At 49.4% G+C, this 24,205-nt stretch overlaps 1 protein-coding gene across 7 annotated transcripts in view; it reads right to left on the minus strand.

Moving 5' to 3' along the window:
• Nucleotides 1-24,205, minus strand: part of CHST15 (carbohydrate sulfotransferase 15) — an 87,184-nt gene that overhangs the window by 11,785 nt on the left and 51,194 nt on the right. For all 7 annotated transcript variants that reach the window (XM_063670368.1, XM_063670367.1, XM_054435588.2 and 4 more), the window contains exons 4-6: nt 23,097-23,243; nt 19,276-19,432; nt 3,288-3,444 (exon numbers count right to left, since the gene is read on the minus strand). In XM_063670368.1, the coding sequence (XP_063526438.1) occupies nt 3,288-3,444; nt 19,276-19,432; nt 23,097-23,243 (461 nt within the window). The remainder of the gene's footprint in view (nt 1-3,287; nt 3,445-19,275; nt 19,433-23,096; nt 23,244-24,205) is intronic.

Below are 24,205 nucleotides of genomic sequence, written 5' to 3' on the forward strand. Positions count from 1 at the left end.
TGGACAGAGAAGGGGGCCAGGCAAACTGGGTCACCTGTTCGGCTGGGGCCAGGAACCACCAATGCCTTCCTCCTTCTCATCCCTCCCTCAGTCAGGGTGCTGGCCTCAGACAAGCCTTGAAGGCCGTGCACCAAGCTCTTCCTTCCCTGAAAGGAGGCCCCTGTCAAAGACGGGACAACACTCCTATTTGGTTCCTCTTGGATTTTCCTTGGACTTTTCCCTCAAGATTCATTCCTGGAGGGGTCCTGCACCCCTGACCCTCGGGGGACAAAGGTGCACCCTCGCTTCCCACACTGAAGTAGGCGAATCCCCCAGCCATGCTTTAAATTCACCTGGAGACAGTCTCCTGACGATGTCACACATTTTGTTTGTAATTACAGTTGTTTAGGATTTCAAATTATATCACTTAATAATGCTGGGGAATTTCCTCTCTTTGCTTTGCATTTATAAATATTGGCTGATTAAGTGAGAGCATGAGTGCCAGCCAAAGAAGTGAGCTCGGAGCCACGAGTCCCTGTAAGGGGGAATTATCTCATGGTCATGCACTGGGGTAGACACAGCCAGGCCTGTCTGTTCAGATTCGCCTCTGTGCCCCTGGATCTTCAAAGATGAGGATGTACAGGGAGGGCCCCTCTGCTCTGAGCGTTTTATGGCCAGCTTCAGAGGAGGAGGGGACAGGGAAGCAAGAATGGCCTTCCTGCTTCTGCTGTTTTCTCAAATGCCAAGCTGTTATATTTGGGGGCAGTGTGCCCTGAACCCCATCAATAGTGATGGCAGTTCGGCATCTTAGAAAGATGCCTGGTGAAATGGATCACGGTGAGAAGGGGTCTGGGGAGGGGCTGTCTCCCAGAGAGAGGGAAGTTGTGCAGGTGGAGGTTGCAAATGAAAGGGCCAGTGGCTGAATGAGGGCAACAGCAGAGGGTAGAACAGTGGAGCTCTCTAGAAATACTGGGAGAAAGAGGGAAAAGTACTCGTGGGTGGATTGAATCAGGCATGGTAGGATGATGGGGAAACCCAGTCCATGAGCACGTTCCCCGATTTGCGTGCCAACCTTGGCATTTGACCCATAATAGCCCTGGCTCTTAGCTGCTGCTATTACTGTTTATGCCAGGACTGAAGGTCCTCCATGCGGGGCCTGCAGGATGGAAGAGCCACCTGCCGCAGGAAAGGGTAGATGTGGCACAAAATGGGCCTGGCCTGAGTCACAGCTGCAACTTGATTCGTGTCAGCACACACTGGGCACCCCTCTCTGCTCAGCATCATGATCAGTGCTGGAAGAAACCACAACCCCACCTTGAGGCGTCACACCAGTGCCCCTTTCCTCCTGCCAGCCCCAGCCCTGAGACCGCCCTCAGGGAGCTGCCTTGAGGACCGGGAGGGCTGCCCTGCCTGTTCTGTCAGACTCACTCCATAGGGGTCCAGGGCCAAGAGTCACAGCTGAGAGTGGTTCTGGGTCACGAAGCCGGGTCGACAAGCTGTGCTGGTCAAGCCACACACAAATAGAGTTTCTCCGAGACCCTGTGTCCCCTGTGACGGTGGCCACAGAGCCATTGAGTCATTCCCCCTTTGACAATCATGGCCCTCGCCCCAACTGCTCTCTTCATCAAACCCAAGCACAAACACGCACAGGTTTCCCGTTTCTCCAGGTCTCCGTTTCCTTATGAAGGCTCCCTCCCGGGTTACATGAAACTTACGTTAAACAAGTATGTGTGCTTTCTCGCGTTAGTGTTTTATTACAGGTGCCTCAGCCATGAACATAGTAGTGAGATATTCCTTTTCCACTCCTACACTATCCTCTGCTTAAAACCCTCTGAGGGGTCCCATCTCTCTCAGGGTGAAGTCTAGACTTCTTCTGAGGCTAGACCCGGTGGTGTGGCCCCACGTGCCACGCACCCAAGCCCCCTCCCTCAGTGCCCCCCATCTCCCACACCAGGCTGGCTGTGTTCTGCATGGCAGGTGGTGCTGACCACTAGGCCTCTGCACACACTGCTGTCAGTTCCCTGGCCAACTCTCCTTCAGGCCTCAGCACAGACATTCCCTAAGAACCTGCCTGAAGCCCTGTTCTTAGGTGGTTCTCTGGTGGCCAGAGCTCCCTGCCCAGCCTCCATCTTCTCTCCCCACCAGCTGCACAGGAAGGCAAGGACCACACCTGTCCTGGCACTGCTGTGGCCCCAGGACCCAGCGCCATGCAGGGGACATAGTGGCAAGAATGAACGCAGGAATGCAAGACAGACCCATCACAACAGCCTGGTACAGCAGCATTATTACCCCATTGTATGACAAAGCAACTGAGTCTCAGAGAGGCTGAGACAACTGCCTAGAGTCACAGAGCCAGCAAACGGCCAAGCTGGAAACCTGACCCACACCAAGGCTGGTTCCAAAGTGAACTCCTCCTACCTGGCACCAGAGCAGGCTCTGGGGTTACCTGTGTCCCTGTGGCATCTTCCTTGCCAAACTACAAGGTCCAACAGGGCAGCCTGGAATCCCACCTGCTGCCCCTGTATGCTGCCTCCCCAGATCCCACGGCCTCTGTAATAAGAAAGAGGGGGCAGAGCATCTTGGCCTGAAGCCCCACCACCTGGGGGCTTCCAAGACTCCACAGCAGGCCTGTTCGTGCCTTGCCACGCGAGACGCTGAGCAGAGCAAGGCTTGTAAAGCCACTCCAGAACAGGCAGCAGCATTAGCCTCGCTGCATAAGCCCTGTTGTTGAAGCACAGAGCCAGCCCAGGGAGCCCAGCATGGAAAACTATCCCAGGGCTAAAAGGTGCTGAATTCACCAATAACAGCTTTTTGCATTCAAAAAGGCTAGAAATTTACAGACATAGTTCTGAAGGAAGAACAAGAGATACGATTGAGGAATCAACAGAAAATGTTTTTCAATTGAGACTCTGTCAAAGAAGCATTGAAAATCATTGATGGGTAATTTTTTAAACCAACAAAACAATCCACTGCTCAAGAGAATGCTCTTAAGACAATTTGAGAGTTGGGTGTCCTCATGTCTGCTGATTCTAATTGCCGGGTGTCTTGCTAAATGGTAATCTTCCTAAACGCACCCTCATCCTCCTGCTGAGGGAGGGGGAGGTGGCAGGTGACCAGCAGGGAAGAAGGCAGAGAGCCAGACTAAGAGCCCATCAGTTTTCAGCTTTTACATCCATGAATAATGGGGAACAGCATTTGCACATTAAAACGCTTCTCTCTGTTCCTATGCTAAAACCCAAACCCACAATGCCACTTGCATAACAACAAACCAGCTCCTTCTGCCAGGGGCCAGCTCAGGGGATACGCACAGGCATGGCGTTGTTGAGGGTGTTGTTGTAGACGCAGGCGCGCAGTGAATAATCAAGCATGCAATTTTCAAACAGCTGCAGTGCTTCTGTCACTTTCTCATGGAAGTCGTCTGCGGATTTATTCGAACTTGCAAAGTAGAGATAGTCTGAGTACAACCTGTGAATAAAATAAATGTGTATTTTTACCACCCATGAACGTGCAATCACACCATTTGGGTGACAATGAAAATCAGTGTACAATTACATTATCTAGTTTTCCTGATTGAAACACAACCACCCTTCTTCCTTCCCTTGCAGAGGAGCCACCTCCCTCATCCCTCCGAGCTCCCACCCTTCTCGTGGCCACCTAAGCTCTTCCAGACCCAGACATGTCTATACTGGCCCCACACAAACCACCGGCCGCTTTTATGTTGTTGCTTGTTCTATCATCTCAGGCAGCCTCTGTTTTCACAGCAACAGGGAGCTTCAAACAATACCAGATTACAAAAATAGTACACTAGCAAAGAGAAGTCATGAAAATTTTATGCACCTTCTCATTCCTCTCTCCTCTACTGAAGGGAACAAAAATAAGAGCGTCTGTTGCTCTCACAATATTACAATTCCGCATGAAATTCCCAGTCCTTTGCATACACATTCCTGACATTGAAAAAAAAAATGATGAGATGTATCTTTCTAGGTTGGTAGGGACCTCGTTTTTAACACGATGTAAAAGCACCCCCACATATGCACAGGAATGCCTGCAGACTTACACGTTTACCCGTGGACACATATCTGTTCATAGACACCACGCACACGTATGGCAGAATGCTGCCGCACAGGAGCTGATCGTCTTCCTTGGCCCACTTCAGGCCCCTCTGTATCCTCCTCCCAACTAGACCTCAACTTTTTACCTCCAGGTCCATCTCTGCATCACCCTATTTTAGGAAGAATCCTGCTGTTAAATAAAATGTATGAGAGGCTACTGTTCTGGACTGAGCTTCTGCAATAGGCCCCCACAGGCCAGAACAGAGTCATCTGTGCTAGGTGCCACATAATTGAACTGAACTCAGAACGGGCCAGTTTCCAAAAAACCAGGGGATACACAGCAACCAGTCAGACGTCCTCTTTGCTTTAACCCTAGAAGGAAAGTCACTTTGAAATGAACAATCCACTCTCCGTTGCCTGTTTTTGCTTCTTCAGCCCGTTTCTGCCTATAAAGCCAGAACCTGGCTGGGCCCACAGGAGCACCTTCGTATTACAGGAATGGGATGCTGCCCTGTTCTTGGACCGTGCTAATAAATACCAGTGAGATCTCTAAACTAAATTTGTCAAAATATTGTTTGTTGACACTGCTATGCTGCTTTAGCCAGAATCCCCCACCCTTGGTTAACTGACCACCCTTCTTATCTGATCAGGTTCCTAGTCCACCACCCCCAGGAGATGCCTGGCCACCTGGCCTGTCTCCACCAAGAATCCCATCGGGTTGGTTTAGCCAGAATCCCCACCCCTTCCCCCTTGATGTTTCCCCTTAGTAATTTTCTAGCCACCAACCCCCTCGCCCTGCTCCTTGGCATTTTTTTTTTTTTTTTTTGAGACAGAGTTTCACTCTGTCCCCCAGGCTGGAGTACAGTGGCGTGATCTCAGCTCACTGCAACCTCCGCCTCCTGGGTTCAAGCGATTCTCCTGCTTCAGCCTCCCGAGTAGTTGAGACTACAGGCACCTGCCCACCAAACCTGGCTAATTTTTTTGTATTTTTCGTAGAGATGGGGTTTCACCATGTTGGCCAGGCTGGTCCTGAACTCCTGACCTCAACTGATCCACCTGCCTCGGCTTTAAAATCCCTACTTTTCCTAGTTGTATTGGGAGTCTCTCTCCTCTACTGGAAAACTGTCATGGCAGTCCCTATACCTACCACAATGGTCCTGAAGAAGGCCTGCACTGCCATTTTAACAAATGTCAGGGCCAGGCACAGTGGCTCATGCCTGTAATCCCAGCACTTTAGGAGGCCGAGGTGGGAGGATCACTTGAACCTAGGAGTTCAAGTCCAGCCCAGGCAACATAGTGAAACCTTGTCTCTACTAAAAATACAAAAAATTAGCCAGGTGTGGTGGTGCATGCCTGTAGTCCAGCTATTCTGGAGACTGAGGTGGGAGAATCACCTGAGCCCAGGAAGTTGAGGCTGCAGTGAGCCGTGATCGTGCCATTGCACTCCAGCCTGGGCAATGGGAGTGAGAAACTCTCTCAAAAAAAAAAAAAAAAAAAAAAGAGGTGTTTTTATCTTCAACAGAACTTTCAGGGTGTGAGTTTCCTACTCTTTTTTCTCCTCTATCTCTCCTTGCAGCCCTTTTTGTCTGTTTTCAACCTTCCTGCCATATGTCCCACTCTCTTCTTGCACACACACCTGCATCTCTGGGCCAAGGGTGAAACTGGGCTTATGGAAAACGTGGCCTACGTGGCTCTACAGGGTCACACTTCTCTCTCCTCAAAGCTTTATACTTTCTATTCCTTCAACTTCTCCAACCTGGCTTCCCCTCTTTCCAGGGAAGGCAGTTCTGTGACTCTCATTCTGCACCCATGCATCCAGGTATCTGACATCCATACTTCCGTCTTTGTGTTTTTTTTTGAAGCGGAGTTTCACTTTTGTTGCCCAGGATGGAGTGGAATGGTGCAATCTCGGCTCACTGCAACCTCCGCCTCCCGGGTTCAAGCAATTCTCCTGCTTCAGCCTCCTGAGTAGCTGGAATTACAGGCGCCCACCACCACACCCAGCTGATTTTTTGTATTTTTAGTAGGGACAGGGTTTCACTGTGTTGGCCAGGCTGGTCTTGAACTCCAGACCTCAGGTGATCCACCCGCCTTGGCCTCCCAAAGTGCTGGGATTACAGGCGTGAGCCACCATGCCCAGCCGCCATCCATACTTCCAAACACTCCCAGACCTTCAGCCACACACTATCCTGCAAAAACTGTGCTCCCTTATAGCAGGGTCTGTTGCAAATGCGCCTTCTCTGCTGCCCTCCCCTCTAACTGAGGTCATGATATAAGGAGCAGCATTTCTTAGGGACAGGCCCAGAAGCTATCCACCTCCGTAGCCCACCTTGGCACATCGGGTGCCTCTGACACAGCCCTCTAGAATTCATCCACGGCCAATGTCCACAGAGGACACCTCTTGGAAGTCTTGAGCGGTTTGAGATCTACCCACAGAGTTCCTAGAATCAAAACACCCACCGGAACAGGAGTGTTCCATCTACCACAGCCTGGCCAGCCAAACTGTCCAAAGGGACAGTCAGCAAAGGTGCTCGGTAGTCACTGAGTAGATTTCCCCAGATCCACACTCGCCTGAGAATATTCCCCAAGACAACACCACAACAGCTTATTACTGGTGTCCCCAACATCACCTGTGCTATTTTCCTTCCTCAGAATTAGAAGACACATCAAAACTGAAACACGGCATCTGTCGCCATAGGGTGGCTCATGGTTACTATGACCTAAATGGCTGGTCAATAAATGACAAAATCAGACACGCGTGAACCTTCAAGCAAGGTTTGGCTGTGTGCACTGAGGGGTGCCAGGCGGCAGTTGGTCTGAGGGGTACCCTTCCTGGCTTACACATTTCCTATGAGTCCTGTCAATATTATGGCTTAGCCCAAGAAACTACGTCAATGAAAAGTAACAGATGCTTCTGAAACTGTCATAAAATCCCACGTTAAATAAGAATTCGAAGCCCAGTTTTTACCAAAGATGCCCACAGAACTACCCAAATTGTTTGGTGGAACTGGAATTCCATCACATAAATTACCTCACACAAACCCAAACATTGGCTGAAGGTTTCCATACTGAGAATTTTCTTTGTGGTAATAACACTTCTTGCAGATATTTGGCTCATAAATAAAACAAAAGCACCTAAGCTTGTCTTGATTTTAAATACAAAGTCACTTCATGAGGAATCTGCTGATTCCATACAATTCTTCAGAAATCAAGAAGTAATCCCTGGGAAAAACTGGGACATACCTACTGTTCCAACCAGGCAAGCCCACCTCCAGCAGGTGAAACGGCTGATTTTCATGTTTGAGGTGGGTTAAAGTGAACTCACTACCTCACTTCCTGTGAGTCACATGTACAGCCTTTGAGAGCCAGGCCACACTCCTTCCTGGGCTGGATGAAAAGAGACTCCTTTGGCCTCTCAGTCACCTCTGGGTACTTTGGATCTGCTCAGAGAATTGGCAGTGGGCTTTGGGAGCCCCTCGAACCCCACTGCGAGAACCTACGCTGGGTCTCTGGCATCCCGCTGTGTCACAGACATCTGAACAGGAACTAGATTCACCACAAGCCATGGCCACCATCTGGATTCCGTAGTTGGATGGATAGTGGACACCAAAGAATTATGTCCAAGTCTTAAGCCCAGCCCCTGTGAATGTAACCTTTCTTGGAAATAGGGTCTTTGCAGATGTCATTAAGTGCAGGATCTTAAGACGAGATCCTCCTGGATTTACGGTGGTCCCAAATCCAATGGCAGGTGTCCTTATAAAAAGAGGAGAGGACAGAGAATACCACAGAAAGACGGAGGCAGAGCCTGGAGTGCAGCGTCTATGAGCCAAGGAACGCCAAGGACTGCTGGAGGCCACCCAGAGCTGGAAGGAGGGGACAGCTTTTATCCCTTAGGGCCACCAGAGGGAACCAACCCTGCAGACATCTTGATTTAGGACTTCTGGCCTCCAGAATCATAAGAGAATACATTTCTGTTGTTTTAAGAAGCCAAGTTTGTGGCGATTTATTATGACTGCCCTAGGAAATCAAACAGATTTTAAACCCCAATTCTAAGAAAGACCAATAACTCCAAGGAGTTATTTTTGCCAACACCTCTCTGCCACCCTGAGACCCTGGAACAGTGGCCCTGAGGGTAGGGGAGGACTGGGGCCATGTGGCCAGGTTTCCCACAAGGAAGCAGGAAGGGAGGCAAATGCAGACAGGAGCACCTCCCTTCAGGGGAGCACTGAGACAGGGGAGCACTGTTTGGGTTCTCCCCAAGAATTAAGCAAATGCTTCCTAAGATTGTCTTCAAATAACAAAGCTATCATTTCCCCCTCGACTACTCTCCAGGGGAAAAGAGTGAGTTAATAATCTTGGGTGAGGGAGAGCCACTCGGATAGGTTAAAGCCACTCAGAAAATGCTGAGAACAGCAAACATATCAAGAATAAGTATCCACTGGACGTCAAAAGGCCGGACAGGCACACCGTGGAACAAGATGAAACGTACAGAAACAAACTGTAATGTCTACCTTTTAGTCTTCAAAATCCACTATTCCATGAGGAAGTGGGGGAAGGAGACCAATGGAATGGAAAACACACAGCTCATGATGAATCATCACAGAACTGCAGGGGCACGGATGTAACCCCAGGATGCATTAACAGAGGGACAGCATCAGGAATGTGGGAGGGTGGAGCCAGGCAATGGGCAGCTCACGGCCTCAGTAGACGCTTGCTTTCAGTGCTGGGCACCAAACCTGGCTGCTCTCCCTGGAGATGTAAAAACTCAGCAGGAAGGAGCCCAGTCCCGAACTCCTGAAGGACTGACCAGCGGGCACAAGGTTCGGGAAGAAAGCCTGGTTGCAGGCAAGGGGAAATACCTCCAGTCAGGGCAGCCCAACACGACGGGATGGTCCTAGGAGGCAGGAGCTGCCTAGGCTGGAGGGAAGGAGGGCTCCAGGATAGCATGGGGGCCAGGGGACCTGATACCCTCCCAGCCCTGAGTTTCAGGGCTGCCCAGCCCCCTCCAGCAGAGCCACCTCATTTTCTTACTCTCAAACCATCCCGAACAGATGGGTATTACATTTGGCCAGGACTGTTTCCAACGACAATTCCAAATATAAGTCCAAATGCATTCCAGGCCTTCTGTGCCGCGGTTATTTTAGAAGGCTGCCGGCGCGGCCCCTCACACTGGGCCTGTGCTCATGGGGTACTGCTCAGCCCCTTTCCTGTGGAGCGCAGGGGTCCTGGGACCCCTGGAGGAGCAGTGGGATGGGAAATGTATGTGAGGGGGCATAGGGCTCCATCAATCCAGTGCCTCTGAAAGTGACCATGTCTCTCCCCAAGGGACAAAGTGGGCAAGCCCTTGCCAGCAGTGGGCAAGGCCCTACTATGTAAAATCTGGATGATTACCCAAGACCACTGCTGAATTCATTCAGAGACACTTACAGGGAGCTGTTCTGAGCCAGTGAGCAGAGGTCGGTGAGCTGATCACTATTAAAGCAGGAGCTGCTGCTGCTCCTCCCAACAGGGGTCTGCGTGATTGCTTCCCGGGTTTAGCACCTGCAATGTTCTCGGTTTCCACTCCTGACGTGGATGCTGAGGGGTAGGGAAGCCCACCACCACCAGGCCCTGTGCAGGGTGCTGCATGCATGCTCTGCGTCTATCTTCACAACCTCACAATGAGATGTGGGCCACCCCATTTTGTGGGGGAGAAGGCTGACACTAGAGAGGTTAAGGAGTTTGCTCATGGTCACGCAGCCCAGGAAGCTCCAGAGCAGGGCAGGGACCCAAACCAACCCAGGCCTGCCTGACCCCAAAGCCCCCCTCACCCAGCAGGACATGGCCCCTGCCCTCCGAGCTTAGGGAAGGAGACGAATCCACGGCTGACTAGAGTGGGTGCTGGCCGTCTGCACTGATAGTTTTCAGGTGGCAAATAAACACTTAGGAAAAACGTGGGGAACTCCAATGCCACGGTCGGGAACAGCAAATGTGTTTACGGAACATCACATTGGGCATCTAGAAAAGTGACAGCAACAGCAAAAGGGAATTCGGCATCTCTCATGAAGCCGGAACACACTGCGGGATCTTGTATCTCTTGGAAAAGCTAATATTCCTTGGTGATCGCAATAGCTCATTAAAGTTTGACGGTTCCAGTTCCTAAGTGATGATGTGGTTGTTCATCGGCCTGGCCTCTATGTGGAGAACCCTGCAGGTCCCGGCTCCAATGCCACTAGTTTGGGAAAACCTCTCTCCATAGTGGGTTCCTCCTCCTTTTGTATTTTTGTTCATATCGTTTTTATATTGAGAAATGATCCACGTACCATAACATCCACCCATTTAATGTGAACAATTCGCCAGTTTTTAGTATACACCACACAGCTGTGTGAACACCACCACTCCCCAGTCCCAAGATGTTTTCATCACCCTGACGAGCGACTGCTGGTTCTAACACAGCAGTTCCCACAGGGACTCATGTCAGAAGTCACTAAGATTACCCAGCTCAAAAGGCACCCAAACGCACAAGCTTCAATCTCAGCTTCAGCTCAGACAAGGGCAGGTGCGCGGTGGCCTTGAGCTCTGACATGTCCTCCAGTTACTGCTCCACGCATGGGACTTCTCAGAGGGCCACCTTTGAGAAAAGATCCCAAGCTGGTGCTGAAGTTGCAGGCGGCTGGGAGCAGGTGACCATCCCTGGGCTGGCTCACCCCGGTGGCGCTGGCCCACCTCCCCGTGCTCCTCAAACACCCCCCAGCTGGCTCCTCAATGACAGTTACCGGAACGGCCACATTTCCTCAGGCAGGAGGACGCAAGATGGGGACACACTCATGTCCTCCAGTTCACCCTCAACAACATCTTGCAGTACTGTGGCCACGTGAGGGTTGTAATGAGAGGCAGCCAGAGCACCTGGCCTTGTTATGCTCCATTTGCTGGCATCCGAATTTAAATCACTGATCAATAATTCCCAGCCTGTGATATGGTGCCATCAATAATGATTCTATATTTTTTTCCTACCAGGAAAAAAAAGGCCATTTAATGTAGCTGAGACGGAGCCCTTTTGTTCCACTGAATCACAAACTGTGACTGTCTCATCAGGGGCTGGATGAGACAGGACTGGCCAGGCCAGCTGATCTGGAGGGACTGTCTAAGGTCACCTTAGACTGAACACAGGGGTGACACTGGTGAGGCTCATTTTCTGCCAGTTAAAAACATCCATATTTGGTCCTAAAAACGCCCAAATGAATGACAGGTGTCCTGTTTGTTGGGGCCATTCTATTTCCTACCAGGCCCTAGGTTCCTTGTGCACAAGTGGGGTTCCCAGCCCCTCTTTGTTCCTTTCAGAGCATCCAATCACAGGGCTCCGGTAACTGTTCACAGACTGCGAGGCAGCACTTCTCAGAGGTGACACCAAGCATCCCTGACATCTCCGAGCCTGGCGTGGTTTACAAAGCACCTTCTCGTGATTCACCAGTGACTCTCATGGCAGATGCTTCTACAGGCAAGAAAACTGGGGTGCACTGAGGATGGGCGGGCTACCCCTGGTTACAAAGCCAGGCCCAGGGTGTGGGCCCCTCACTGCAGGGCAATGGCCACTGCACACCGGTGCGGTGCCAGTATGTGACGTGTGCTGCCACCCCCTCCTTCAACAGCGTCAACCTCACTAAGCAGCCCAGAACTCCGGGTGAGACAGGTGCCTGAACTCTGGCTGCCCCAGGGTCGTTTCTAAGTGCCCTCCCGGATCCCAGCCCAGCGGGCACACATCTCACCTTAGGATCTCTGCAGATACAGACACACGGGGCTCTTTTTCCCTACAGTGTTCCTCCTGCTCGGAACAGTCCTTTCCAAACAATCGTGTGGGAATACACAGGACTGCCAAGGACTTCACAAACATTTCCCCAAAACATAAACAGTATTCAACACTTGGGAGTTTTCAGCTTGGTGGTTTTTCTCCCACCAATAACAAGATGTGGCGCCTCACCAGGCAGTCCCTCCTGAACGGTCTTCAGAGAACCCCTTCACAAAGACCCGAGCTGTCCTTCTGGCCTGGGCGCTGCCAGCTCTCCCTCCCCGCTCTGTGATCGAGGCCAACCCCCTTGACCTCGGGTGGCTCAACAGCTCAGTCCTATTAAAGTGACCTCGAGCTGCTTCCAGGGCCCATATCAAGGTGTCAACAGGCAGCTTCAATAAAGACACCACACTACAGTAGTCCTCACAAGGACCCTTGTAATTCTTAATCTTCCAAAATCTTAGAGAAAAGGAAAGAGTGAGAGCTGGAGGGAGAGGCGAGGAAGAGAAATCGATCTGTGGCTATTGCTGCAACCTCTACACCCCCACGGCTTTCTCCTCATTCCGTCTCTTCTCCACAGAGGCGTTCTCCTAATTTCTCTTTGAGATGGTTTAAATCAATAATGAATCCCTCAGTGCTAGGAACAGCCTGCGTTTTAATCCTTGTGCAAATCTGTTCTAGAGAAAACATCGCATGACATTCCCAGTGCCAGGCTCTCTTCTGATTGAGAACACATCCAGGGCTTTCAATCAGTGCTTCTAGGGGCTGGGGAAAGTTGAGCTGTTTGGAGAAGAGCTTTCGGTGCTGCCTGAATAGCAAGAGAGATTCTCAAGTCAAAGTTCCGCTGCGGTTCAAAGGCATGAATCCAGCTCAGCAACCTTCTGTGTGTGCTGGCTTTTGCCCTAGGGTGGGCATCCTGCTCCCTCTGATGTGGAAGTAGGTGAATGAGGTGCGTCCAGGCTTAGGCATCCACAAAGACCGGGTTCTTCCTATTTACAGAGCTTTGCAAAACTGGGGAGCCATCCTGCTAATAACTCACAGCCCAGTCCCTCCTGGGAACGAGCCTCAGCTGAAGAGACCACCAGCGGCACCCAAGGTTAAGCCTCCACAGGTGGTCCTGTCCAATGATGAAGCCTCACCCAGAGAAGCCTCACCCAGAGATAGCTCTGAGGGGCTGCCCAGCTCAATCATTTACATGAAGCCTGGCCCCACTCCCTCAACTACACAGAGGGTCCGTGAGAGCAACGGGATGGATTTTCCTCTCCTATGTACAGCTTGCATCCAGCACATCAAGGGTGTTCAATAAATACAGCCAGGCGTCACTTAACAGCAGGGATATATATGTTCTGAGAAATGCGTCAGTAGGTGATGTCATTATGTGAATGTCATAGAGCGCTCACACAAACCCAGATGGCACAGCCCCCTACACACCTAGGCGGCAAGGTACAGCCTACTGCTCTCCTATGCTGTCAGCCTGTACCACAGGAATCCTGTAAGCAGTTGTAACATAAGAGTTAGAATTTATGTATTGAAGCATAGAAAAGGCACAATGAAAATACGGGATTATAACTTTATGGGGCCACCATCATATATGGGGTCCACTGTTGACCAAAACTTGGTTATGTGGTTTGCAACTCTATTTGGGGAGTGAGTAAATGAGTGATCAGTTTATTGTTATTATTAGTAATAACTGATACCTAATAATAATAATGATTACATATTTTCCATCTGTCAAGCACTGTTTGAACACGTTACTACAAATATTAAGTCATTTAACTCTCACTACCCTGGAGGTAGGACTATCTTCCCCCATTTTACCGATGAGAAAATGAGGCACAGAGAGGTTAAGTTTCTTGTCCCAGTTTACAGAGCAGTAAGTGACAGGGCTGGGGTTCCAATGCCTGTGTCCCTGCCACCATGACCCCGGTACCCCTCCCAGACACTCAGCGGGTGAAAGCTGTGCACCACGCTCAGGCTCCCTCACACACTCTGCAGACAGTGAAACTGATGAAACCAGGATTCCTGCCCAAATGTTCAGCCCCACTATTCCTCTGTGTCCCCATGAGTGACTGCCTATAACAGAATCCATTTCATTAAAAGCCTGCTTCCTTTCCTAGTTTATCGTCATAACTGAATCATTTGACCAGTCCAAGGGGTTGTTTAAAAAATCAGTTTATATAAGCAGATGAAGAAAAGAACTAGCCAGGTTCCAAGACTCCAGGGGTTTGGGTCAAAATCGAGTTTGAATTCTTCAGCGAGCTGAGTTCTCCTTCCCTTTGGACTCATCATCATACAATGGGAAAACGAACCGTTCCTGTGGTGGGTTGTTTCTGGGCATTGCATTAAGACTACACACAGAATCAAACCTCAAACATAGACACTGTAAAATCCTTAACAGATGGTACATGACCCCACTCCAAATGTCCCTTGAATAAAAGAGGAATGCAACTAGGTTGGAGGTGCCAGCACCTTCCACGCATTTTTCACATTTAATGGGGGCTATAACTGCCTCCGAATTAAGAGACAAACGCCATCAACTGTCTCACAAATGAAGAGGCAGGAGGCTAATGTGAGATGCGTTTGAAAAGAATAGTCTTCACCACTTACAAATGGGATTAAATAAAGAAAAATTCTGCTTGCAATTGGTGGCTTCTTTTTAATTAACTGGGCCAATTTAGCATAGGAATGCATCAAGCTAGTTTTAAATTGTCATGATCTCTTACAGAGAGGAAACTGGAACACGAATTCTTGGCCGGCTTCTTTGGCCATATGAACCATCCCGTCCACTTCTTTCCATTATTCCTCTGTTCTCCTCCAGAAAAAAAAAAAAAAAAAAAAAAAAAAAAAAAAAATGGACTTGCCACTTGAATCCTTCTCTGGAAATTTAAAAGTGATTTGACTTTGCTTAAAATTCCAATGTTTTCAAACCCTCTACTTTGGATCAATTATAGAAGTAAAGGCTGAATGTGAACCTAAAACTAAAAATAAAAGTGGTATTTCCCCTCTCCAAGCCAATTTATAGAAGGAAAAGAACAACTTGGACCAATCCAGCTTGCAGCCAGCAGCCCCCAAAATCTCCTGCTTACAGAAATGCAAGGCCACAGAACAGAGCTAATGGCCCAGGATCCCGTTAGACTAATGGAACTTGGGCTCAGAGTGTTTGTTTCTTCAAGAGTGACCTAAACACACAGTATTTATCATCCTTTCTAGCTGAGATGGGAAACGCGCCAGCCATTTCAGATAGGCCATGAGTCATGGGCTTCGAAAAAGAAGAAATTCCTATTGTTACTTATTTTTATAAATGTTTAAGAAGAAATGAAACAGCTGCTATGTCAGTAACTTACACAGAAAATATGCACATAAACATACTTTCTCTGCCACTAGAGCTGGGATCAAGCTGGAAGCTACTCTCCCGGCTGCAAAGCCCAGGCCCCAGTTTCCTGAGGATCAGGTGCAGAATGGGAGGTGGCTGACTCCTAGGACAGTCCTCAGTGATCCCCGGTTCTTGGTATTCACACCCTGTAGTCTCTTCCCATTGAGTGTGGCTAGACCTCATGACTCACTTCTAACCAACAGAATATGGCAATGATGATGGGATTTCACACTCATGACTAGGTTAGAAAAAATCGTGACTTCTAATCCGCTAGCAGACGCTCTAGCTTGCTGGGTTGGATAAAGCCTGCAGCCATACTGGAGAGGCCCTGTGGCGAGGTATTGAGGGTAGCCTCTCGCCAAAAGCCAGCAAAGATGTGAAGCCCTCATTCCAACAGCTCTTGAGGTGCTATATTCTGCCCACAACCATGTGCGCTTGGGAGCAGGTCCTTCTGCAGTCAAGCATATTGAAGAGCCCCAGCCTGATAACAGCTGGGTCACAGCCTCATGAGAAACCTTAAGAAGAGGACCCAGTAAAGCTGCACCCAGGTTCCTGAGCCCCAGAAACTGTTTGAAGCTGCTAAGTTTTGGCAAACTTGTTCCGCAGCAGTACATAACTAGTACAGCAGGTAACGCAAGGCCTGGGTCAGCGTCCTAACACACGCTGCTGTCCCGGCATCCTGCCCTTCTCCCCAGGACATGCGCCATGACGAAGCTGCCGCCCACTCCTCTGATAAAGCACCAGCTCCCAGGGGGTAGGGCACTGGGTCGCCACTGTTGTTCACCAGGGCACATATGCTCAGTGCCCAGTACAGCACCCAGCCTGTGGCAGGGGCTGAATATGTGTTTGAATTGACCAACTATTTCTGTTAGGCTGAGGACCAGGGAGGCAAGAAGCTTTCACATTCAGTTCCTAGGATACATAGAGCATTTGTTATTAAAAGAAGAAAACATGGTGGCTACTTGGGGGGACAATGCTATGAACTGTGAGCCTCCTTCTAGCTGGCAGACTCAGGCTGGTGTAAGAGAGAAGAGTTTGGCAGGTCTTGCTCCTAGCTGAGCTGCTTGCACCTGCACGGTGCTGCTGTCTTCTGTTCCAACGCTCACCTTTGTGGTGTTGGTGTCCTCAGAGGTGGCACCAGAACTCCAGGAAGAAAGAAACACACTCAGGGACCCTGGCTCCACCCCTAACAGGGACCCTGGCTCCACCCCCTAACAGGGACCCTGGCTCCACCCCGTAACAGGGATTCTGGCTCCACCCCAAACAGGAGAACATGTGGTGCTTTCCTTTGCACTTGTCCTTCTATCTGCCTGGAAGGCTTCTTCATCTTAACCCACCTTCCTGCCTTGTTTACACAGCAAACTCTTATTCATCCTTCAAAACCCAGTCTGGCATCAGTTTTCTCCAGGTCAATTCCTTCTGGATCTCCCCACTCAGGAGGCCCACTCTCCCCACCACCTACTCTGCAGAACTGCAACCAACCACAGCCATGCCCACGTCCCCACTGGCAGCTCCAGTCTCCCAGGGCCCAGAGCAGGGCTGACACACACCAAACCCAGTCCCGACAGATGGGCCCCCACCTCTCTGTGCCCAGACAGTACACAAGGCTGCTGTGTGCACTCTCGGCCCCTGAGGTTAAGGCGTGGTCTGACCTTTCTCAGAATGAGGAACTAAGCAACAGTGACAGGAAAACATTTGATGAGCACACCGAGCACTTGCGCCCTTCAGCTGGGGGCCGTGTGGGGGAGGGAGGCAGAGCAGCTATGCAAACACCTCCGGGAGTGGCGAGGGGTCAGCTTGAGGTGACAGTTATGTCACCATGAGAGCTCAGCTAGTGTGTGTCAGCCCTGCTGGACGGAGGGAGACCACTCAGCAGGGCCAATTTCTGCCTCCAAAACGGGAACCAGCAGGTGGGACATGGCAAGGGACGGCAAGTCAGTGGCTGCCTCAGAACAGAGTGGGCGAAGTCCTGGGCTGGGAGATGCAGAGAGCATGGAGCGAAACCACACCTGGCACCTGCCAGAAGGCATGGCACCAAGATAGCCACCGAGAGCTCAGGCTCAGGGTGCCAGGGCTGAGGGATGGCAGATCCAGCTTCTCTCCGACCAGGTCACAGTCAGAGCTGCGGGAGCCATGCAGACTCCACAAGAGGGACATCAGCTCAGAAGTGTGACCAGGGCAGACTTTAAAGCATGTTTTTTGGGGGCAACAATGCAAAGTGAAAGAAGCAGGACATAAGACTGTCCCGTCACACCCATGTGCACACACACACACGCATATACATACACTTATTTGCATAGAAAAGAAGTCTGGAAGAAAATATACCAAAACATAAATAGAAGTTATCTAGGTGAGAAATTAATAGTTTGAAAACAGTTTTCCAATATATGTTCCAAAATTTCCACAACAAACATGCCTTATTGGCAAATACATGGGGCCAGGAAGGTATGCCACCTGAGGAAGGGATCCCAGGGGTCAGTTTCCCGGGGCTGCCAGGACAAATCACCACGAACTGGTGGTACATAATGACAGGACTTTCTTCCCTTAGTGTCCTGGAAGCTGGAGTCTGAAACCCAGGTGTGGGGCAGGGGTGGTTCCTCTGCGGTGCCAGGGGAGAATCTGTTCCACGCCTCTCCTGGCTTCTGGTGGCTGCCAGCATTCCTTGGCACCCCTTGGCTGGTGGCAGCATCACTCCAGCCTCGTCACGAGGCATGCTCCCTGTGTCTTAGGGTGGATGAGGGTCTACCCTGATCCAGTACGACCTCATTTTAACCGGAGTGCATCTGCAAAGATCCTATTTCCAAATAAGGCCACAGTCATACACACTGGGGGAGACAACTTCGGCATATCTTTTTGGGGGGCATAATTCAATCCATAAGAAGATGCAGTTGGCCCAAAGGAAAATAAGACACAAAGGGCTGTGGTCGCTGTCTTTAAGTATTGCCAGCCTCTCCTGTTTTGGAAGGATTAGACTTGGTCTGTCTGACTGTATGGAGAAGAAACAGGACCAATGAGTGGATGTTCCCCAAAAACAGACCTGGTCTCAAAATAGGAACACAGCTGTCCTAAGCTACACTGGCCATCTTGCATGGAGAATTCCCTGACTCAGAGGACCTCGGATTAGACAGGCGCCCCCTTAGCTCTGATGTGGTGGTATTGGAGGGAGCGTTGGACTAAATAATTGTAAGGTCCTGGCAGCCCTGAGATTCTGCGTTCACACAGGCATCAATGATGCAAGCAGCGCCCAGTGCCAGCCGGGCCGCCCCATAGTAGCTGTTCAATATCCCACTACGCTGGCCTCACCCACACTGGGCAACCCTTGATCTTAAAGCAAAGCTGCTCTGCTCATCATTGTTCTTCCTTCTGGTCTCTCAAGGAAAGCTGGAAACTGTATATTCAACGCAGACAAGGATAAAGGCATCGATCACATCGAGAGACACAGAATTCCAGGAGTTAAACCACGTGGAGAAGCTTACGCCCCTGATTCTAAGGGTGTTTCCCTCACTTTGACAGTACCAAGGAACTGTCCTGTGTCCCTGGTCAGGCCCGCTGGAGCTGTAGTCACACAGACCAGGATCAGAATGGTTAAGAAAACAATCTGCAACGTGTGTCAACTCAGTGAGGACAGCCTCAAGAATAACACTTACGTAAGAAACAGCAGTAACATTGCAAGTTCCGTTTATTTTTGTTTGTTTATATTTATTTATGTATTTATTTTGAGATGGAGTCTCGTTGTGTCGCCCAGGCTGGAGTGCATTTGCACCATCTTGGCCCACTGTAGCCTCCACCTCCTGGATTCAAGCGATTCTCCTGCCTCAGCCTCCCGAGTAGCTGGGACTACAGGAGTGTGCCACCACACCTGGTAGTTTTTGTATTTAGTAGAGATGGGGTTTCACCATGTTGGCCAGGCTGGTCTTGAACTCCTGACCTCAGGTGATCCACCCACCCCAGCCTCCCAAAGTGCTGGGATTACAGGCGTGAGCCACTGTACCCGGCCTGTTTAATTTCTTCTAAAGAACACAAAATCTTATTTGTGATGAGAGGGGAACACCGTTCTTCAAAAGTTCCTCTTCTCACCCCAGATACAACACACAGAAACTGCTCACCTCTCCACAGGGTCCCTGAGCATGACAATCAGTTTGGCGTTCGGCTGAAAGGCGTGGATGAAGTCCTGGGTCAAAAACGGTGGCTCACCGTCCGTGCTGTTGTCGTAGAAGAACGTCCAGGCATTATTATCCCACATCGTGGAGGCACTGGCCTCCCCTGGAAACAGAAAACACTCCAAGTGAGCAGGGGTGGGATTCGGGCTCCCACGAAGTGGCCCTAGGTGCCAGAGGCCAAACCTGGCCCCAATGCCTTCCTCTTAAGCAGCGGGAGAGGCCAAGCTGTCAGCCTTTGTGAGCATTTGGGACTCCAAAGAGAGAAGGTTGGATGCCCACCCCTGCCACAGCCACACCCCACCTCCACCCCAAAAACCTCTGTCTGGAAGTCCAGGCGATCCATGCAACACTGAGTGCCCCTACCCCTCAGCTCCTCTTTCCAAGGGGAGCAAAAATAAAAACCTTCACTAGCACCTGGGCCCCCAGTTTCACAGTATTTAACTTTGCTCATGGTGCACAGCTCTGTGGCATTTTAAGCGCCCACTGAGAATGCAGTCTGTGAGAAAAATACACCAAAACATAAACAGCAGTTATCTAGGCGGGAAATTATAGGTGGTTTTGAAAATGGTTTTCCTGTATAGTTTTCCAATATACGTTCTACATAGTAGATGGTTCTAGTAATAATAGATGGAGCTCTCTCTGAACTGGGGGCCCAAGATGATGAAAGGCCTTGACATTTCTGCCCAGGATCTAACAAAGAGAAAGAGCTGGGGCAGAGCTGAGCCATGTTTCAGAGCCGGCAGGAGCCGAGAACTGGTCTAGCAGACCAGGAGCCTAGAGCTGGTACTAGATGATTTCCTTCCAAAGCATCAGGAGAAAGGAGGAGGGTGGGAACACTGACCCTTATGAGGAATTTGAGTGCGATTTCCTTCCTTGAAGCCGTAACTGTTCATCACAGGGCATACTCTAAGACTAAAAGAGAGAGGGGCTTTGCCACAGGGCTCACACGCCCTGTCTCCTGCGAGAAGACTGCTCTGCACACAGCTGGTGCCTACTCAGTGCAGACTGGGTGAACGGGAACCGGGTCCCAGCCAGTCTCACATTTCATCATGGTCCTCACGAGTGAAGGATGTAAATGGCAAACACACGTCCCAGCACAGAGGTGATGCCAAGACACAGGCAGGCATTCCAACAGCACAGACTCTCTCAGAAGATGAAGCCAAATTTCCTGAGGGTTTGAGGAGAGACAGTGTGTGTGTGTGTGTGTGTGTGTCTGTGTGTGTGTGTGTGTGTGTTTAGGAAAGTCTTCAGAGATTTAAAAAGGAAGGCAAATCCATCAATCAGCTCTACACTTGATTTCCTGACAGTTTGCCAAGGACCACAGGACACATCTGAAAGTTACTTATCTGGGGAGAGACTGAGCCAGATGACTGAGTCTCTTTGGTCAGTGACAAGTGTATCATATCCCTGCAGGCCCCTATCAGTTCTGTCGGATGCGTAATCACATCCAGGTGAACAGCTCTGTTCTGGCCTTTTGTTCTTTCTTTTTTTAAAGAGATAATACCCTAGGATACAGAAAAAACAAGTGAATCAGAAGTCCCTTGAAAATTCTACTCACAATGAATAAGAACATAAAGGACAAGTGAACTCTCTAGCTAAATTGGCACAAATTCTGTCAGATCTCAAAAATGAACTGGTTTTAGAGCCATGGAGGCGTTTGTCCATCCACCTGACTGTCTTCCTTCCATCCAGCCACCATCCATCCTTCGTCCATCCAGGAAGCATTAATTTGGTGTCTAATCTGTGCTCAGCATTGTGCTTGGCACCAGGGACAGATCGGGGAGGAAAGCACGGCCCCTCCTCTCTCGGACCTTAACACATAAAGGGGATGACGGCAATTCAAGAAACGAAGAGTACCACGTGGGGTACCTGGGAGTAGAGGCAGGAGACTTTGAACGTGTCTAAAGCTCTGGCCCCAAGTTCAGCCACCACGTTCAGGCCACTTGAATCCTGAACCTCTTGTGTGACTCTAGCTGTCAAAAAGACAGCAGAAGAGAGGTCCTCTCTGACCTAGGGGCCCAAGATGATGAAAGATCCTGCTGTTTCTGCCCGGAATCTAACAAAGAGGAAGAGCTGGGGCAGAGCTGAGTCAGCAGCATTTCAGAGCTGGAAGGAGTCTAGAACTGACCTGGTCCAACAATCCCACTTTGCAGAGGTGCAGACAGAGTCCAGGAACAGGAAAAATGACCGGCCGCAAGGCACAGAGCTGGCCGCTGGCCCAAGCAGGGCTAGATACTTGTCACACCACAAGACTACCACAGAACTCACCAAACTCTGCTTTAAGTAAATATCAGCACAGTGATTTTATTTTTTGTTCTTTTTAAAATCTTGGAGCAAGCAAAATTAGGAGACCAAACTGAGGCTTTCCTTTTTCATTCATTATCTTAGTCTCTGTTTCCTGGCCCGAGAATACATATTTTCAGCTCTTTCATAAGAACATGTGATTTTCCCAGAGGCATATGGTATAGGAGTCACAATGAAATGTAAGTCAGACTTGAGATTTGGGGAGTTTGGACCCCCAAGTTTGCAAAAAACTAGCTAACAGCCAAATCATACTGGAGGTGACTCCCAGTGACTTAATTTCTTTGAGTTAAAAAGAAAAAAAAGAGTAAGTCAGGACTTAGGCACATAAGCCTGTCCCCTTGGACAGGAGAGTCTTAAGTTAAAAAGTCATCTTTCAAAGGGCTGATTACAATTCCTCTTAGTAGCTAATAGATTTATTTAATTTGGAGATTGCAAATATAACAGATCTAGGAAAATTAAAAAATAGATCACTATCTAAGGTAAACAATTTAAGCAAAATGTGACTCAATTTCTCTTTTAGAAGGCATCAATGGATAAACGCCTTCTAAGCTGAATCCAATAAAAAGAATTATGTCAGACAAATAACAAGTCTAGAGATCTAAGGTAGAGCATGTGCACTGTAGTTATTAATCCTATTAATCCTGTATTGCATGCTGGAAATTTTCCAGGACAGTATATTTCAGGTGCTTTTACCACACACATACCCCCCTCCCCACACACAAAGGTAACTGTGAAAAAAAAATGGCTATGTTAATTTGCTTTACTGTAGTAATCATTTCACTGTCTCTATTTCCATCAAAACATCACAGTATGCTGTACATCTTAAATTATACAATAAAAAATAAATTTTAAAAAGAGTAAATATGTATGTTTACTTATAAAATATTCTTGTGAATATTTAAAACAAACTATTATTAATCAACCTCACTTTGAATGCCCAAAGGCATTAGGTTGACAGGGGCTAGGCTTTTTAAACAGCAATTAGTTATAGGCGATGTGTCAGAGCTAAGTCTATTTCAGGAGAAGCTGCCTCCATCTTATATGGTCCCAGTGGCCAGGGATTACAAAAGCCCCAAGCAGCAAATCGATGACTAACCAGTTAACTGCATTTATAATTCCCCATCCAAACTTATCAGATCAGTACATCAGGAAAAGAAGTCAATATCCCTGCTTAATTTCTTAAAAACAAAGAAATGGCAACTTCTCAAGAAAGCCATCAGCTGTCCTTAAGTCTCCATAGAATTAGAAAGTCAACATTTCTGCTTTATAGTAACTGTTCAAGTGATGTGAACATTTTATGTAGTGGTAAGAGTGACAGCCAGGTGGAGAAGTGGAGGCTCAAAAGAAGTCTGCTGCCACCATGCAAATGTTCTGGAGGTGAAGCAGAGCTGGGCTAGGCCTGGAGCCTGAGCCAGGACCCCAGGGAGGGTGTTAGCCCTGCCAGAGTGACACAGAAGCCTTACCGATAATAATTGTATTCATCTTGCTCTGCTCCTTTGCAGAGCTGGCCTGCAGTCCTTGATGGATCTGGTGTGCGGCCAGGTCAAAGAGGTCCAGATAATCTTCCACGGGATAGCGGTCTCGCAGCCCATCTCTTAGGCGGACGATTCCTATGAGAACCAAGAAGCAGGAGATACTGAGGACAAAGTTGCTACTGCTGGAGCGATGGCCTCCCAGACAGCAACCAAAGAGAGATGGAAAGGCCTAAAGGGCCTGGCTACAGCAGCAAGAGGCTCAGCCCAGGTAAGCTTCAGAAAGGGCCGCTGGGGATGGGGGTGGGGGTCTATGCGGCCTGGGTACCCACTTCAATCCATGCATGCTTCAAGGGCTGGAAGATACCACCACTAAGCTAGACAGTGGCAGATTAAAGGCTGGAACACCTATTCAAGAGCTAGAAACATGTCTGCTTGGAGGGACAAAGTCTGGGGCTGGTTAACTTGTGCACAGGTGGGACTCTTCAGCGGCTGGGCAGCGATGACACCCAGGATGCATGTGTTGTGTCAAACAGGGAGAGAAGACCAAGGGCAGCCCACAGGAGAGAGGAGGGCAGTATCCTATAAACTCCATGATGCCTTCCTCATGGGGCCCAGCCAGCACCTGCCTGATGTTCTCTCTCCTCCCCTGTTCAATCAAATACCCTGCCCTTTGTCCAAACAATAAGGGGAACAGATCATACTCTAGACAGGCATGGATTCTGACATCGGCCACATACAGCTTAAATTCACCCCCTGCCTGAAAAATAAATAAATTTCACTTGCAAACATTTAAAAATCCACCTCCCAACAACACAACTCCTGAAGTCAATGGAAATTGGAAAGAGAATATCCGTGGCCAAAGCAACAAGAGGTTCAAGGTGACATTGAAGAATAGATTCCAGAGGCCCGCCTCTGTTCTTCCTCCTTTCCTGCCAGTAGGAAGCTGGTTTTCATTAAGGGGAAATCACTGTGAGCCTCGGGGGAGCACCCTACAGCAAGGGAGTGTGTTCAGACACGTCCAGCAAATGCATAGGGATGTGAAACCCTGGCTCCTACAGCGGCCGCTGCTAAACCACAAAAGAAACATTTACACTTTA

The sequence above is a fragment of the Pongo pygmaeus genome, chromosome 8 (genome assembly GCF_028885625.2).
Source record: "Pongo pygmaeus isolate AG05252 chromosome 8, NHGRI_mPonPyg2-v2.0_pri, whole genome shotgun sequence".
Taxonomy (NCBI): Eukaryota; Metazoa; Chordata; class Mammalia; order Primates; family Hominidae; genus Pongo; species Pongo pygmaeus.